This window comes from Plectropomus leopardus, chromosome 12, assembly GCF_008729295.1.
Source record: "Plectropomus leopardus isolate mb chromosome 12, YSFRI_Pleo_2.0, whole genome shotgun sequence".
Classification (NCBI taxonomy): Eukaryota; Metazoa; Chordata; class Actinopteri; order Perciformes; family Serranidae; genus Plectropomus; species Plectropomus leopardus.
Window position 1 is genome coordinate 3,806,394 of NC_056474.1, and position 15,142 is coordinate 3,821,535.

The 15,142-nt window shown below is 39.2% G+C and overlaps 1 protein-coding gene across 1 annotated transcript in view; it reads left to right on the forward strand.

Moving 5' to 3' along the window:
- The first annotated feature begins 4,990 nt into the window (after positions 1–4,990).
- Positions 4,991–15,142, forward strand: part of st6galnac5a (ST6 (alpha-N-acetyl-neuraminyl-2,3-beta-galactosyl-1,3)-N-acetylgalactosaminide alpha-2,6-sialyltransferase 5a) — a 66,486-nt gene continuing 56,334 nt past the window's right edge. The window contains 2 exon segments of the mRNA XM_042498198.1: positions 4,991–5,102; positions 6,506–6,715. Coding sequence (XP_042354132.1) covers positions 5,088–5,102; positions 6,506–6,715 — 225 coding nt within the window. The 5' untranslated portion in view covers positions 4,991–5,087.

Below are 15,142 nucleotides of genomic sequence, written 5' to 3' on the forward strand. Positions count from 1 at the left end.
TTATATGAGCTTTAACTGTTTGTTCTGCGCTGGCTTAATGTGTGGAGGCCACAGACTGTCTAAATAATGGATGTATGTACATTGACGTCACCTAATGGTTTTTGGACTGCCGTTTTGAAGCTGTGAGTTTGGCATTTTGTTATCTAATAAAATATAAAAGGGTATATTACAAAAAGATCACCACACATAGAGTTGTCATAAATCTTGAAATAAGCTATCAAGACCAGGCTGTAAACATTAGCAAACAACAGCGTCTTTAGAGAACCTCAGTAATGAGTCCTAAAACACAGAAATACTTTTTAGCACCTCTGATTCCCTTGTCAATAGTTTTTAGGGATTTTTTTTTGTTAGAAGTCTGAAATAAGGCCGATGGGTAACACAAGCTAAAGAGACTTTAATGTTTTGCTGTACAACATAAAATTCATCAGTAAATACCCCACTTACATACTTTTAAGCTTTTATGTGTCTTTAAAAAAAGACTAAACAATAAGAGACTATAATTATTAATTATTATTAATAACTATTAATGTTAGCTTTTTACTTCTGGCGATTCCTTTATACCTCAAAAATCCTGAAAGCCATGTTAATTTTTGGAGATTATCTTGCTAAAAAAAAGTGTAGGTATCGTAAATGTTTGTGTGCCACAGAGTTTTTTTTTTTTTTGCTATAATCCAAAATCCGGGGGATGGGGGGGGCTTGGGTACCGGCTCTTGAAAACATCTGGGCACGGCCCTGAATTTGCACGTAGTTATTCGCTAAAATGCATGATAAAGTCATTTTATCCTTATTAATATAAGGATATTAGAATTATTTATAATCTCTCATTTATTTTCATGTGTCTACAGTATAGCTGCCCAGAACTTATTTCTTTCATCCTCATTTCTTCTTTATGAACCAGAAAAGTTTTACCAAGAGTTTTTCATCCTGACCTGGTTAAGGTGAAACCTGCTTTTATATCACCTCTTTTTAAAGAAAAATTGTAATTCTCCATACTTCTGTCTGAATCAGAATTCCCTCTCCTCTCTACATGTAGTTCAGACTGCAATAACGAGACTTCTAACTAAACCGACAAGACGTGGCTGCGTTTCTTCTGTTTTTATTTTCGCTCCGCTGGTCTATGTTTCAGTATCATCATTTTGAACATTTCATTGATCACCTTTCAAGTCTTGTGCTTGACGTATAGCAAACATCTCCAGTCAAATTCCATCATGAGACCTTCAGGCAGTACAGGGAGCTTTTAGTTAATCGAGAGGCCGGGCTGTAAAAGAGGCGATCTGACCTTCTCTGTGAGTTTAACATCTGTAGTATAGATGAAACTGTCAGGCTGTAGCTCCATCATTGTCTTGTTTTGAATCACGCTTTTACAAACATGGTATCACTTCATTTTTCTTTATCTTCTTTTCTTATTTCATGGTTCTAGGATCACTGTTTTTGACTTCATGTTCTCTTTTTTGTTTTAAATTTGAATGTTTTGTCTCTAAGAGAGGCTGCATCACTACAATCTTTAACACTGTAAAATATTATCGATTGGTTATGATTCATTACTTAAATCAACAGTCACTTCATAAGTTATATGACCTTCTCTGAAAAGAACTATGCGATTTGGCACTAATTACATTAACACCAACAGGCTATAACACTGTTATTTTCTTGTTTTAAATCATTTTTTTTACAAACATAGTATTTCATTTTTGTTTGTGTCTCTTTTTTTTTTCTTGTGGTTCTATTATTAGTCCACTTGACTTCATTTTCTCTTTATTTATTTTTCTTTTTATTTAAATTTGTTATTTTGTTTTGTGTTGTTTTTCAGAGAGGCTGCATCACTACAATCTTTAATACTGTAAAATATTATCAGTTGGTTATGATTCATTATTGAAATCAACAGCTACTTCCCAACTGACAGGCTATAGCTCCATTAGTGTCTTGTTTAAAATTCCGCTTTTGCAAACATGGTTCTTAATTTTCATTCCTCCCTCTTTTTCTTATTTTATGGTCTTATTATAAGTGCATTTGCCTTAATTTTCTCTTTTTTCATTTTAATTTGTTTTATTTTCAGAGAGACTGCATCACTATGACCTAAATTGTTGTAAAATATTATCAGTTGCTAATGATTTATTACCTAAATTAATTATAATTTCCTAATAAGTTCCTTTCTTGTGTTCTGAAAATCAACATGCAATTTGGCGCTAATTACATTCAAACTGACAGGCTATACCTCCATTAGTGTCTTGTTTTAAATCCCTTTTTTACAAACATGTCACTTCATTTTTATTCCTCTCTTTTTCTTATTGTATGACCCTATTATCAATACTTTTGCTGTAATTTTCTCTTTTTTCATTTTAATTTGTTTTATTTTCCGAGAGACTGCATCACTATGACCTAAATTATTGTAAAATATTATCAATTGATTATGATTCATTACTTCAATAAACTGCAATTTCCTAAAATGCTCTATGATGTGTTCTGAAAAGAGCAATGTAATTTGACACTAATTAAGTTAAAAATGTGCACCTCTTAATAATTCATATGAATTAATTGACCTAGTCTTTTAATCAGTGCCTAGCAGGTATATGCAAAATATATACCTGCAAAAATGTGCTGTTTTCTACAGACAAGCATACAGTTCAACATAGAGTTACAAAAAAAAAATAATGATTAATACATTGAACAAAAAAATTTAAACACAGCACTTTTGTTTTTGCTCCAATTTTTCACATGTTGGTGTTAAAGTTGTTAGACTTTATTCATGCACTGAATAGAGATTTTTCTGTAAAATGTTTGTCACAAGTTTGTTAAAATCCATGTTACTGAGCACTTCTCTTTTTCCTAGATAATCCATCCTCCACACGGGTGTGCCTTTTGATGAGTCAGAATAAAATGTGTCTCTAAATTGTGCAGTTTGATCATGCAGCATAAAGCCACAGGTGTCTCGCGTTGTGAGGAAGCGTGCCATTGGCTGCTTACTGCAAGAATGACAACCAGAGCTGTTGCCTGTGAATTGCTTTTATGTATTTTACGATAAATAAAATGTCACCAGTCTCTTTTTAGTGAACTTGGCAGTACATCCAACCATTCAGAAACGAAAGTGTTGCATTTAAAAATGTAAAAAAAAATCAGTATACAATTTACTTGGTTTCAGTAGAGCAGTTCCTTCAAGGAACTTTCTCTGAAAATCCACAGCTGCTGGTAAACTAAGCAAAAACAAAACAAAACAAAAAAAAAAACCCTAAAAACTCCAATCAATCACACAGTTAGTACAATTTCTAGAAATTATAGAAAGTAACACACCATAAATTAAAGTGTTATAAAACTAGCAGCGGTATAATGAATATATTGAGCTAAAAACCTTCTGCAGAGCTGTTTAGAGCTGTCTCAACACAAGCAGTTGTGAATTCTAATCAAAAAGTCCCCAAAATGTGTCTTTGCATGTTCCCGCTGTGTTTTGGTTTGGAAGTTTTCTCTCTTTGCCGCTGCTCTGTGAAGCCTTTTGAACTTTGTTTTGAAAAGTATTCAGCAGCTTACATAAAGTTTATTAATATTTATGCAAAACTGCTTTTGCTTCTGCTTGAAACATTAAATGCATCATTCTCAGGGCTCCACATAGAGTTTAGGGTTTTAGTTTTTAGTTTTGAAGTGGTAGCTGTTTCAGTATAGCTTTACAATACAAATAGCCACTTATTGTACACAGTTACAGTGGCCACAGCACACACACACACACAGACACACACAGCATGGACATGTATGCACTACTGAGAACCAACAAGGAAAATATGTGCGCTTTAGATTCAGCACCAGAACTGTATGTGTATAATGTTGATGCAAAATATTTTTGCTGACTTTTGTTTTAAAGCTGAAACATATATTGTGTGTTTTAGGTCTTGAATGCAGCTAAATCAAATTAATCTGTAAGAGAAAAGAAAATATTTTCAGATTAGCGTTTAAGAATGCATATTACATAAAAACATAGAAAAGATGCCTCAGTGGTTTTTAGGTTGTGTGACACCTTATTCGTGTAGCATATTTTAATTAAATCAATAGAAGACAGCTAGTGATTTAAGTAAACCAAATATACTGTGCTATGTCTGTATGCTATCTGTGTGCTTGCAAACTAGTCAACCCTTTGAAACCTGAGCAAATTGTTTTTATTAATTTCAAAAACAAGGGGTGAAGGCAACACGCAACTTAACAAGACGTTGCCCAAAAGTTTGCAAAAAATTAGTAAAAAAGTTACACAAAAATTAACTGAAAATAATGACCTATTGACATATGACCTTTTTTCTGACATGGTTTTTATATAAATTTATTATAATTGTAAATATGAATATAAGTTTTTAGAACATTTCCTCATTATTTTGGATAAATTCCCAATAATGCTGCTCTTAAAATCTTGAACTGAAGATGAAGAAAAGTTGAATTTCATGACCTTAGGACAACTTTAATGTTAATTAACACACGTATATTTGAGTTTAAATTGCACACTATAATTAGTTTACACAACTCATCAAAATTATGTTTGCATCTTGATCAAATTAGAATTTTTATCCTGCAACCATGCATTTAATTAGGCGGTGGAGACAGGTCTCCTGCATTACTTTTTAGAGTGCTGACGAACAGACTCGGTGCGCTTGCTCTGCAGGATTATAATCTGCTGTTTAACTCCTCGTGCATCCACCTCATGTTTCCCACAGCAGACGTCAGGAGATGACATGGCGTGGGCTCACTGCTCTCCAGAGTAATCCGAGCAGAGATTCCCATCAAACGCTGCTCAGCAGGAAATAACCATTAAACAAAACGGCCTTATCGCCCTCTTGCAGGTAGTCTCTTTAATTAACTGCGCTGCGCCTCCGCCGCTCTCCAGACCCGCGAACTCGCGGGGCTTTAAGACCCAGCAGAGGTACAATAGTGAACATCTGTCGCCTCGGTCTCCACAGTATGAATTGCGCCTGGGCTCCGCGCTGAAGACACACAGGCAGCAGCGGCAGCAGGCACAGCGCGGACGGACCGGAGTGGATCCGGGATGCGAACAGATGCCGCTGGACGATGAGAGAAAGTGGAGTGACTGAGCCGCAGCGATAAGACGCCGCAAAATGAAGACACCCATGGTAAAGATTTCTGTCATGTAGACATGTAGACAAAGTGTCAGCGCTCGCTTTTACATCCAGCATTGTTCTGCGAAAGTGCGCTCGGATCGCCATCGCGCCGCTGTGTGCGCTCTGTCGGATCAAAAGATTAGGATCTGAACAATGGACATCCAGCTGTGCGCTCTGTTCGGCACTAAGCCCCGGCTTTTTTCTCTCCTTATAATAAACACCACCGCATGGAGCACAGCGCGCTGGCTGTTTGTTTTTCCTGCGTGTAATGCAGATGCTTAAATCTAAAAAAAGTGCATTAATATTTTTTGAAGCTTTAACATTTCTTGCATTAATGTACGTTGAGAAAAAGAGGTGCACATATAAAAGATAAAAGTATCACGAGCTGCATATGCATTTGTAATTTGTTCGGGGTTTTTTTACACACGGTCAGAATATGAACTTTTACTTTATTGCTTTGCTGTAAACGATGTGCTCCTGAGAATTACATGCAAACTAAGTAAACATTATCTTTAATAACTTGACATTTTGTCAGTGCCATGGTTCCGCCTGTGCCCTTAACCCTTTGAAACCTGGAGCAGCATCACTTTCCTTGTGCTGCTTTCTGTGGCGTTTCCCAAATTAGCCTATTTAAAGTTTTTAACCCCGAACTAGGGAAAATGTAAAGGGGGAAAAAGGAAAAAACCTAGAGAAATTACGATAGTGACATTTAAAAAAAAAAATCTTAAAATAAAATCTTTTTTTAAACTTTAAATGTTTTTTTAGTTGTTTTGAACTAATTTTCAAGTAATTTCTCTGTACTTTTAACTAATTCCGCGCAATTTTTTGGGTTATTTCTTTTTTCAGTGCCTTTTCCCCACGTTTTTGATAGAAATCAAGCCAATTTGCTCGGGTTTCAAATGTTTAAAAAATAATAGTGCTTTTAAAAGGTTTTAGTCCCACATGACTTCTTGACATCGTTTAATCATTTAATGTTTACAATTATATGGTACATTACATCTAAAATTGTGTTGCATTACTATAATAATCATTAGCACAATAATGGCATAATTACACGCACTTTTTCCCCACGTCATTTCCTGTAAAAAACAAACAAACAAACAAACAAACAAGTGTCTTTCTTTTTTTTCTTTCTTTTCTAATTTTCAGATGATATTCTTGTGCTTTGGTACTAATTTCTCGTTGATTTGGGGGTTATTTCCTCTTTCGTTGCACTTCTCCGCAAGTTTTTGAAAGAAATCAAGCCGATTTTGGTCGCACGTGACTTCCGGGAAGTTGTTGTGTTGACAGATCAGCTGGGACTAATGGCGGTGCAGACTACCTGTCAGCTGTCACGGAGCTTTTGGCTGCAGCCTAAACTCAGTCCGGTGCAACAGGAATAATTAGTCAGCATCTGTTTGTGTCTTTTGTGACAGCGCCATGGGATAGCTGTGCTCCTCGTGCTCCTCCTGTGCGCCAGCTTGTTCCTCGTGTACAACGGCAGCTTCAACGGCGCTTCCAGAGACGCGAACGACACGCGCACCCGGCAGCATGAACAGGTGCGGCGGCCCACTGAAGCCCCCGTCAGGGTGGCCAAGCCTTACCCCCCGGTCCTCCAGGGATACAGCGGCATCATCGACCATAAGGTAAGCAGATGTTTTGGCTGCAAAGTGATCACCAAAGGCTTTGAGACAGTGGCGTGTCCAGACTTTTTACTGGGGTGGCCCAGGGGACTTGTGCAGAGGTGGGTTGAAGTATGAGCGCTGCTGTGGGTGCACATGTTGGCATAGCTTTAATTTACCATATTTGTCCAAGTATACCTACTTTAACTAACATTGCAGTGTCTTACATTCCTGTTTATAGTTTTTTAAACCATAAACAAACCTTCCAATCTCAACACAACAGAGTGACATCACACAAATGTAAAATATAACTTCCATACTTTAGTAAGAAATTGTTCCTCCAAAAGTAAACAGTACAGTTGTAAACAAAATTGCCAAAAAATTAGAATAAATAAGCCTGTTTGAACCATAGACTGTATATAAAGATGGACAATGTGTCCCCACTTACCCACGCTATGTTTAAGTGAAGCTAAAATATCTCCAATACGGCCGCTGCCATCTTGTGCTGGTGATGTCATTCAAAGCCGGAGTCTGTGCAGTAGTGTTATCTATGGCGAGGGAATTCCTGCCAAAACACCAATCCGACCAATCGCAAGCAGCTCCATTGAATGCGAACGCACGGATCTGCTGTGACAGCTGTCAATTTTGGTGGAAAATGCCCTTATTGTAGTATTGAATAACTCATTAAAACTGAACTTATCATAAAAACAAACATTTGAACAAACATCAGGGTGATGAGAACTACCTCCAGCGACAGAAACCATCTTTAGGAACAATTTATTTTGCGTGTACTTGCAAGTTTTTAGTTTGTCCCATTCTAATTTTATTGATCAAGTCTCTTCTGTAGTGGAATTAACATATTGTGCATACTCTTGTCTTGATGCCCCATCAGCAGGTGGATACATAAAAAACAATTATTTTCAGTGTGTGTAATCAGAAAAATACTGAAACTTAGGGTGGATGTTTTGCAAATTTTCACTTTTTCGGCTCATTTGCATGGAAAAGTTATATCTACATTGCCAAAGCAAGTGTGGAGTAAGAACAAAAAAATCTATGTGCAATAACAAAAGATTTACCAGAAATTGTTTCATATTAACGTTGTTTTGATTGGGTACACCTCTGACACATGCATCAAATAGGAGAAAACGTAACTCAAAGCCTGCTGTTAAGCGTTTTTGCGAAAAACACGTCTTTCAAAGACTATAGCGAAATGGTGCACACTGTTCAATCATCAAACAGTTCAAACCGACTGAGCAGATAGCAAATCATAAGGGGGTGGCACCTTGAGTGTCCCGGCCACCACAGGCCACTTTCTAGACACACCCCTGCTTTGAAAGTGAATCCCCTTTATGAACCCATTTTTTCGCAGCATCTTCTCTAAAACACACCTTTTCTGGTGTCTAATGACCAGCACTCGTCTATCTGCTCAGCTCTGTAGAGAGCGCCTCCCTCCTCCTGTCATTTATCACAATTTTCTCCAGCACAGTGTTGCGGCACACTCAATACCCACCTGTCGTTACTAATAACAGCGTAGGCTACAAATGAAATCCTTGGCTGCATTCTTGTGCTCTAATTGGTAAACCCAGGAGACCTGCAGCTAGGTGAACCCTGACGTCACAGCGGGGGCATATTGACTTCCATCTATTTACCAAGCCAGGAGAAAACAATCAATGTGAGTACTGGGGAGCAGAGGCGCTGCAAGTAAAGCAGACCCTAATCACCTTGTAAAGGCTTGTTTTAGGCAACATATGAGAGACGGCTCCTCGTCTCCGCAGGCAATTTGGTTGATGGGCTGTTGGGGCGGTTTGTGTAGCGGTCTGCACCGCTGAGCCAAATGATGGATGCAACAGTCCTCCAACCATGTTGTATTGAAGATGTTTGAGAATTAGAGAAATGGAAAGTTTTGGTCTGAACTCGTAGATGGATTATTGAACAATAGGCCCCTGGATACAGACATGCACCCAGCTCCAGAAACCTCCCACACACAGCAAGACGAAGACACCCAGACTGAAAGAGACACAACATTGATCATTTTCAGCCTCTGTTTTAGCTTTGTGGCTTGTTGTAGTCAACTTGTGTCCACTTGTTGTCAACTCGTGTCTCCTTAGTCGTCACTTTGTGTCTCTGGAGTCATTTTGCTGCATCTCTTTGTGAATGTCAAGTCGTTTGTTTTTTGGAGTTGTCTTGACTCTCTGGAGTCATTTTGTGGCAGGGGTCGCTCTGTGTTTCTCTAAAGTCGTTTTCTTATGGTTTTTGCAGTCGCCTCTGGGGTTATTTTGCATCTCTCTTGGGTCATTTTGTGTCTCTTTAAACTTGTTTATTGTTGTCCTCTGAATCTCTCTGTAGTTTCTTAGTGTCTCTGAAGTTGTTTTGTGATTTTTGTAGTCATTTTGCGTTTCTTTGGAGACATTTTATTTCTCTTGAGTCATTTTTTGTTATTTGTAGCCTTTTTGTGTCTCTGTAGAGTTGTTTTTTGTTGCTTTGCATCTCTCTGAGGTCATATTATATCTCTCTGGAGTAGTTTTGTTCATAGTAGTATTTTCTATTTTTTTTGGAGTTGTATCTTGAGTTGTTTTCTGTTTTTTGTTATTGCTTTTGGGGTCATTTTGTATCTCTCTGAGGTTGTTTTGTGTGTCTTTGAGCCTTTTGTGTTTTTGTGGTCGTTTTGCATCTTTGGGGGTTAGCTGTTTTGCCTTGTATATCTCTCTGGAGTCATTTTGTGCCTCTCAGGAGTCATTTTGCGTCCTGTTAGAGTCTTTTTGTGTCTCTTTGTTCTCGTTTTGTGTGTCTTTGTAGTCCTATCATCGACTTTCTGACAAGAAATGTTAACAGTCACTTCAACCAGAGGCTCTGTCCAGAGGCTTGAAGGGTCACAGGGCCCCTGGGCTTGTTTCTGGGTGGCCCCTCCAGTAGTCATGGCAGGACTGATGACACCTTGAATGGCGGGGCCGATTGTTGCTGCCATCTCTCTTTCAAGAAAATTATATGTTGGCTGAGAAAGCATGCTTTAAATCACCAGATTATGTCACAGGTTGATTTGCATATGAGTAATTTGACAGCCTCCTCCCCGCTCTTAGGGCTGTTGCTGTGTGGTTGAGGCGAATGGACAGCTCGAACATGTATCAGCCCGACAGATTTGGAGGTAAACACATTGTTCCTGAATGTCAGAAAAAGTAGCCTGCATGGTTGGGAAATGAACTTTTGCTAAATTAAACACTGGGGGCTCTGAAGAGTCACTTAATCTTGTGACAAAGTAATGCAGGTTGGCAGCAGAAGTTGGAACTATTATTCATTAAAAGAAATCTCACTGGTGCAGAAACTACCAAGTGTGGAAACCTCTAATGTTGATGGCTGTGAAAAGTTCAGCTGGCAGAGTTTTCTCAGGAGAAACGCTGCTCGTCTGTCCACTTAAGTTCCCCCTTTGAGTGACTGTGCTCTGTAGGAAATGCATGCTGGATATGTGCACAGCGAGTACACGGTTCACTTTACATATGACGTGCTGCGCTTGTAGTCATGGTGACTTAAAGTCTACGTGAGCAGAATGAATCTTAACATTTTGAACATTTCTGTGGGGAGCATTTTCAAGGGGAAATATTTGCATTTTTAGCATTTTATTTTTATCTGGTTTTTCCAGAGTTTGCCCTCATTTAATCTGTTATGGTATTTTGATTAACCAACATAATTTCTTAAGATGCACTCCAAAGGGATTTGGTGACGTCATTAAAGGGCAGTAACACAAGTGGTGAGGCAAATAAACACATTATACCCAAATCCACAGTTCTCCCATCTTTCCTTTTTTGCAACCAAAAGTGAACATTAAAGGTCCCATATTATGCGAATTTTTCAGAATCAGACTTGCATTTTGGATCTGTGCTAGAACATGTTTGCATGCATGAATATTAAAAAACACATTAATTTTCTCATACTGTCTGCCTGAATACGCCTGTATTTGAAATTTGGTCTTAAATGCTCTGTTTTAGCGCCTGTCTCTTTAAGCCCTCCTCCCAAAAAAATACAGTCTGCTTTGATTGGTCACTGTTTCCTGGTCTTCCACATCTGCACTTGGCCTCTCTGCTCCGTTGCTGCAGCCGCGTCATGACTGTAACAGCATTTTAGTGGCAGTTCCTGCCCTTTATATGGTGTATTTGTGACATCACAACTTTACAGAAGTCCTAACGGATAGTTTTAAGTCACAGTTTTTGAATACAGACTGTGTGCCTTTCTCTGTGGATAGATCGTTTTGATGCCTTCACAATATTTACATAGCACCTATTTCTGCTTTGTATTAAAACAGATATGGAAATCTGACTTTTTACAGTATGGGACCTTTTAGATTACATCTAAAACCCTAGTCACTGCTTGTGTTCTTTTATTTTTCATTATCTATCTATAAGTTGAGTTTTAGACCTTGACAGTGAGGATGTGAGGATGTTTTTGGAAATTGTATTTAATTATTTAGTTGTGGTGGTATATTATATGTTGCAGAGACAGTGGAGAGATGGCAGGAATTGAGAGGAGAGAGAAACAGGGATTGATATGCAGCAAAGGTAAACTGGGAATGTTGTGATTCATGTTTAGTGCCTTTGCCCTCTGGGTAGCCAGGGCGCCCTGACATTAGAGTGTATTTAGCCCTGAGGCTGAAAACCTCATTAGGTTAGGGTTAAAGTTTGGTTTAGGCGTGAAGCTGTGAAGGTTAAGGTTAGAATTAAGTGCAAATTACACTTTCCGTGTCCGTGTGGCCAAGAGGGTCCACATGGACAGTTTGACATTAATCACTGTGCCAACGATGATGTGTGAACACGCCTCGTTGTGCAGACATCTCATGCAGTGTGAACAGAGAATGCAAAACAGAAAGAGGCCATTTATGTCTGCGTCAGTTTTGGAGTATATCCGGACCTCCAGGGTCCTGGGACATTGTGCCAAGTCAACTGTAAAATGAACAGTTATGACATACATTTCACATCTTTCCACTTTCAGACATTTTGGTTTAGATATTTGATACACATTTGTGTTTGTCCACAGCTTGGAGTTGCACTACACTTTGTTACAACTGTGTAGCACAGTTGCTGTCTAGAGATTTCTGTAAATTAGTTGGTGTTTGGTTGATAATTGGTTTCCTTAAGTCTCCAAAAGTAGGATGGGAGTCAGAGCCTTCAGCTGCCACACTCCTCTTTTATGGAACCGTCTTCCAGTTTCGGTCTCGGGCTCTCCACTTTTAAGGGTAGACTTAAGACTTTCCTCTTTGATAAAGCTTATGATTAGGGCTGGCTCAGGCTTGCCTAGGACCAGCCCCTAGCTAGGCTGACATAGGTTTAGTCTGCAGGAGGACTTTCTATGATACACTGAGCTCCTTTTTCCTTCGCTCACTCCCTCCATCTGCAAATGCTCATGTCTTTTTACGGCATTAACTCTTCTTCTCCGGAGCATTTATGCTCCCGTGCTTTATAGTTTTCCCGGATCTTGGCTGCAATCTTGGCTGTGCCTGGATCGTGGTGATGGCTGTGTTGATGCTGTGATCCCGCCTTTGGCTGTGCTGGTGTTGTGGCTGTACCTCCGGCTCAGCCTGGATCATGGTCTGGTTGTTCTGTTGCTGTGGTCCTGTCTGTGGCTGCACTTGTGTCGTAGGCCTTGGTTGCACTGACGCCATGATCCTGCTCAATGCCATCTTCTACTGCCATTATTGTTAGTCATGCCTCCACTATTAATATACACATGAGGCTGTTATCAACACTTACAATATTTGCATGTAACATCATATGCTATCATAAATTGCATTTATTAATTTTATGTCTATCGCTATTGTTATATGTCATGTTATTGTTACTATTATTGCTCTGCATCTCTCCCTCTCTCTTCTTCTCTCTCTTTGTCTTTCCTTTATGTCATTACTGTAATGTAATTGTTATTTACGACATGTATTGCACATCTGTCCGTCCTGGAAGAGGGATCGCTCCTCTGAGTTTTTCCTAAGTCGATGTGAGGGTTTAAGGGCAGAGGGATGTTGTATGCTGTAAAGTCTCTGAGGCAAACTGTGATTTGTGATAATGGGCTTCATGAATAAAATTGAAATGGAATTGAATTAAAATTGATAAGAATTTTATCCTAATCGATTGGAAACATGCCCTAAAACAGAATATTGTGTGTGTGTGTGTGCGTGTGTGTGCATGTGCGTGCATCTCGCATTTTTGCATCTCTTTGGAGCTGGAACATCAGCTGTCTGCATATCATTTGGAGTGTATTCAGCCTTTTAGGGTCTTGGGACAACTGTAGAATGAACAGATATTATGCCCATTCCTCATCTTTTCACTTCTAGATAATATGGTGAATGTTTGATGTTGGTGTTGGTTTTGTAAGTTGGTGTTGCAAACACAGTGTTGTTTGCCACTCGAGTTGCATTAATGGACTTTGTTATAGAGCTGTGTGAAGTGCAGTTGCTGTCTCAAAATCTCTGTAAATTGGTTGGTGTGTGGTTGATAAGATTTTTATCCTAACCAATTGGAGCCATGCCCAAAAACAGAATTTTCATTTGAACTTTTAATGCTGTGACTGTTTTTAAGTGGGATGTGGATGATGGACCTGGTGTGGGAGAGAACATTAACATCCAGTTAATATTTGTCCTGAGCTGCGGTCAATATGCCAGAGGCTGTTTTAGCTTTTTGGTCTTGGAATCAAAATTATTGCACAGCTAAGTCTCACAGTCCTGTCAGAAGTCGAGCGGCGCACAAATAAATATGAAATGAGTCATTCATATTTTAAATACAGCTGACAGGGCACACGGCAGCATCTTTTTTTTCTCACCCCCTGAAATGCCAATATTCAGTGACAGTGTACGTTTTGATTTGATGAGGATTTGTCTGTAATGCGTCAGTAAATCCAGCTTTGGATGAGAATTGATTTTCCCCCTCTGACGGGAGCAGCCGAGCATCGTAAGTAAACCACCAATTTATTTTTTCTCTTGGCAATAAACTTATTGACATTTTGGCGACAAGGGACATCAATTAGGGCCACGGCTCCTCTGAACATCATTTATGCTTCTTCAAACCTGCGATTATGTCACCCTTCATGTTCTGCAACCTCAAGCTGCAATCAATTCTCTATGATTCCAATGCACGTTTGTACTCGAGCAGGTTGAAGTGCATAATGCAGTCCAACCTTCAAATATGTTACATTTAGAGGCACTGGGTCTCATTCATTAATCTGAGCAGAACAAATTTGTGTGTAAATTATTCACAGCAGGATATTTACGTGTATTCCGGCATTGGTCAATATGTTGGTAACGTTGGTCTTTCTGTAGGTACTATGCTAATTTCTTACTAGCAGGAGCGTGCTGTCAAATTACAATTAATTGGCATTCATGAACACACCTGCCCACGATCAGATCCAAGCCTCTGGTAGATTTCATGAATCCGATGTCGGTTTTTAGGTGTTTTTTGTGCAAATCTACCCACAGATTTTCTCTTTAATGAGACCCATGTTGTTGAAAACATGGATGAGCTTTCTCTGTACATATCTGGAAGTCAAAAAGTTATCTGCCTTGCCTGGCATTTGTTCTCCCGCAGCGCTGAATGATTGGTGTTGGTAAAAAAAACCCTCTGACATGAACATTTGTCTTCTTCATCTTTGCTTGCTGACCTCTCTGCCATATTGATCTTTCCAAGATATCAGCTGGCTGGCGCGTAGGGTGCAGTGCCAGTCAGCCTTTGACCGTTTCACTTTATCTTCGGCCAGAGTATTAAAACTCATCACAACATAGAGAACATTTTGAGGCGTTCAAGTTTCCTGCAGATGCTCGGCCACAATGTTAAAACATTTGCAAGAACATTTAAATTGAGCACATAAGAAAAGTTTAATTTTTTTCTCGTATGCATCTGAAATCCATTTAAATCCTGCATAGCAAGTATTTTCAATGCAACATGTTTGATTTGGGTCAGAGTGAGGGGTAATTTATTTCTAGTTATGCGGCAGCATTGGTTGGCCTGGACATGTTCTGTGGAGACTGTAGGAGGAGGAAAGACGAGATAAGGAAGCAAAGAAAGAAACTTGGGCAGGAGATGAAAAGGGAGAGAAACTCTTGAAGAGTAAGGGCATGGAGAATGAGAGGAGAGAACAAAACTAGGAAAGGGTAAGGACGGAAAGGATGATAAAAGAGAATATAGGACCCAGGAAAGGTTCAGCCTGAGAGAATGAGACAAGAGAGTGAAGGAAGCAGAAACCGAGAGCGAAAAGATAGAGAGTTGAAATCCCAAGTGGTTTCCTTTCTTCTGGCAGTATACTCCGTTTTATTTTCTCAGCAAGGAGAAAGAGGAGGAGGACAGGAAACCACTCTCCACCGTCTCTCTGCGGAGATGGGAGGACTAGACAGCGTAACCATCTCCCTCTGATTGCCTCTCTGACGCCGGTATCATGCAGATTCCTCACAGATATCATGCAAGACAGGAAGACAGGTGGAGG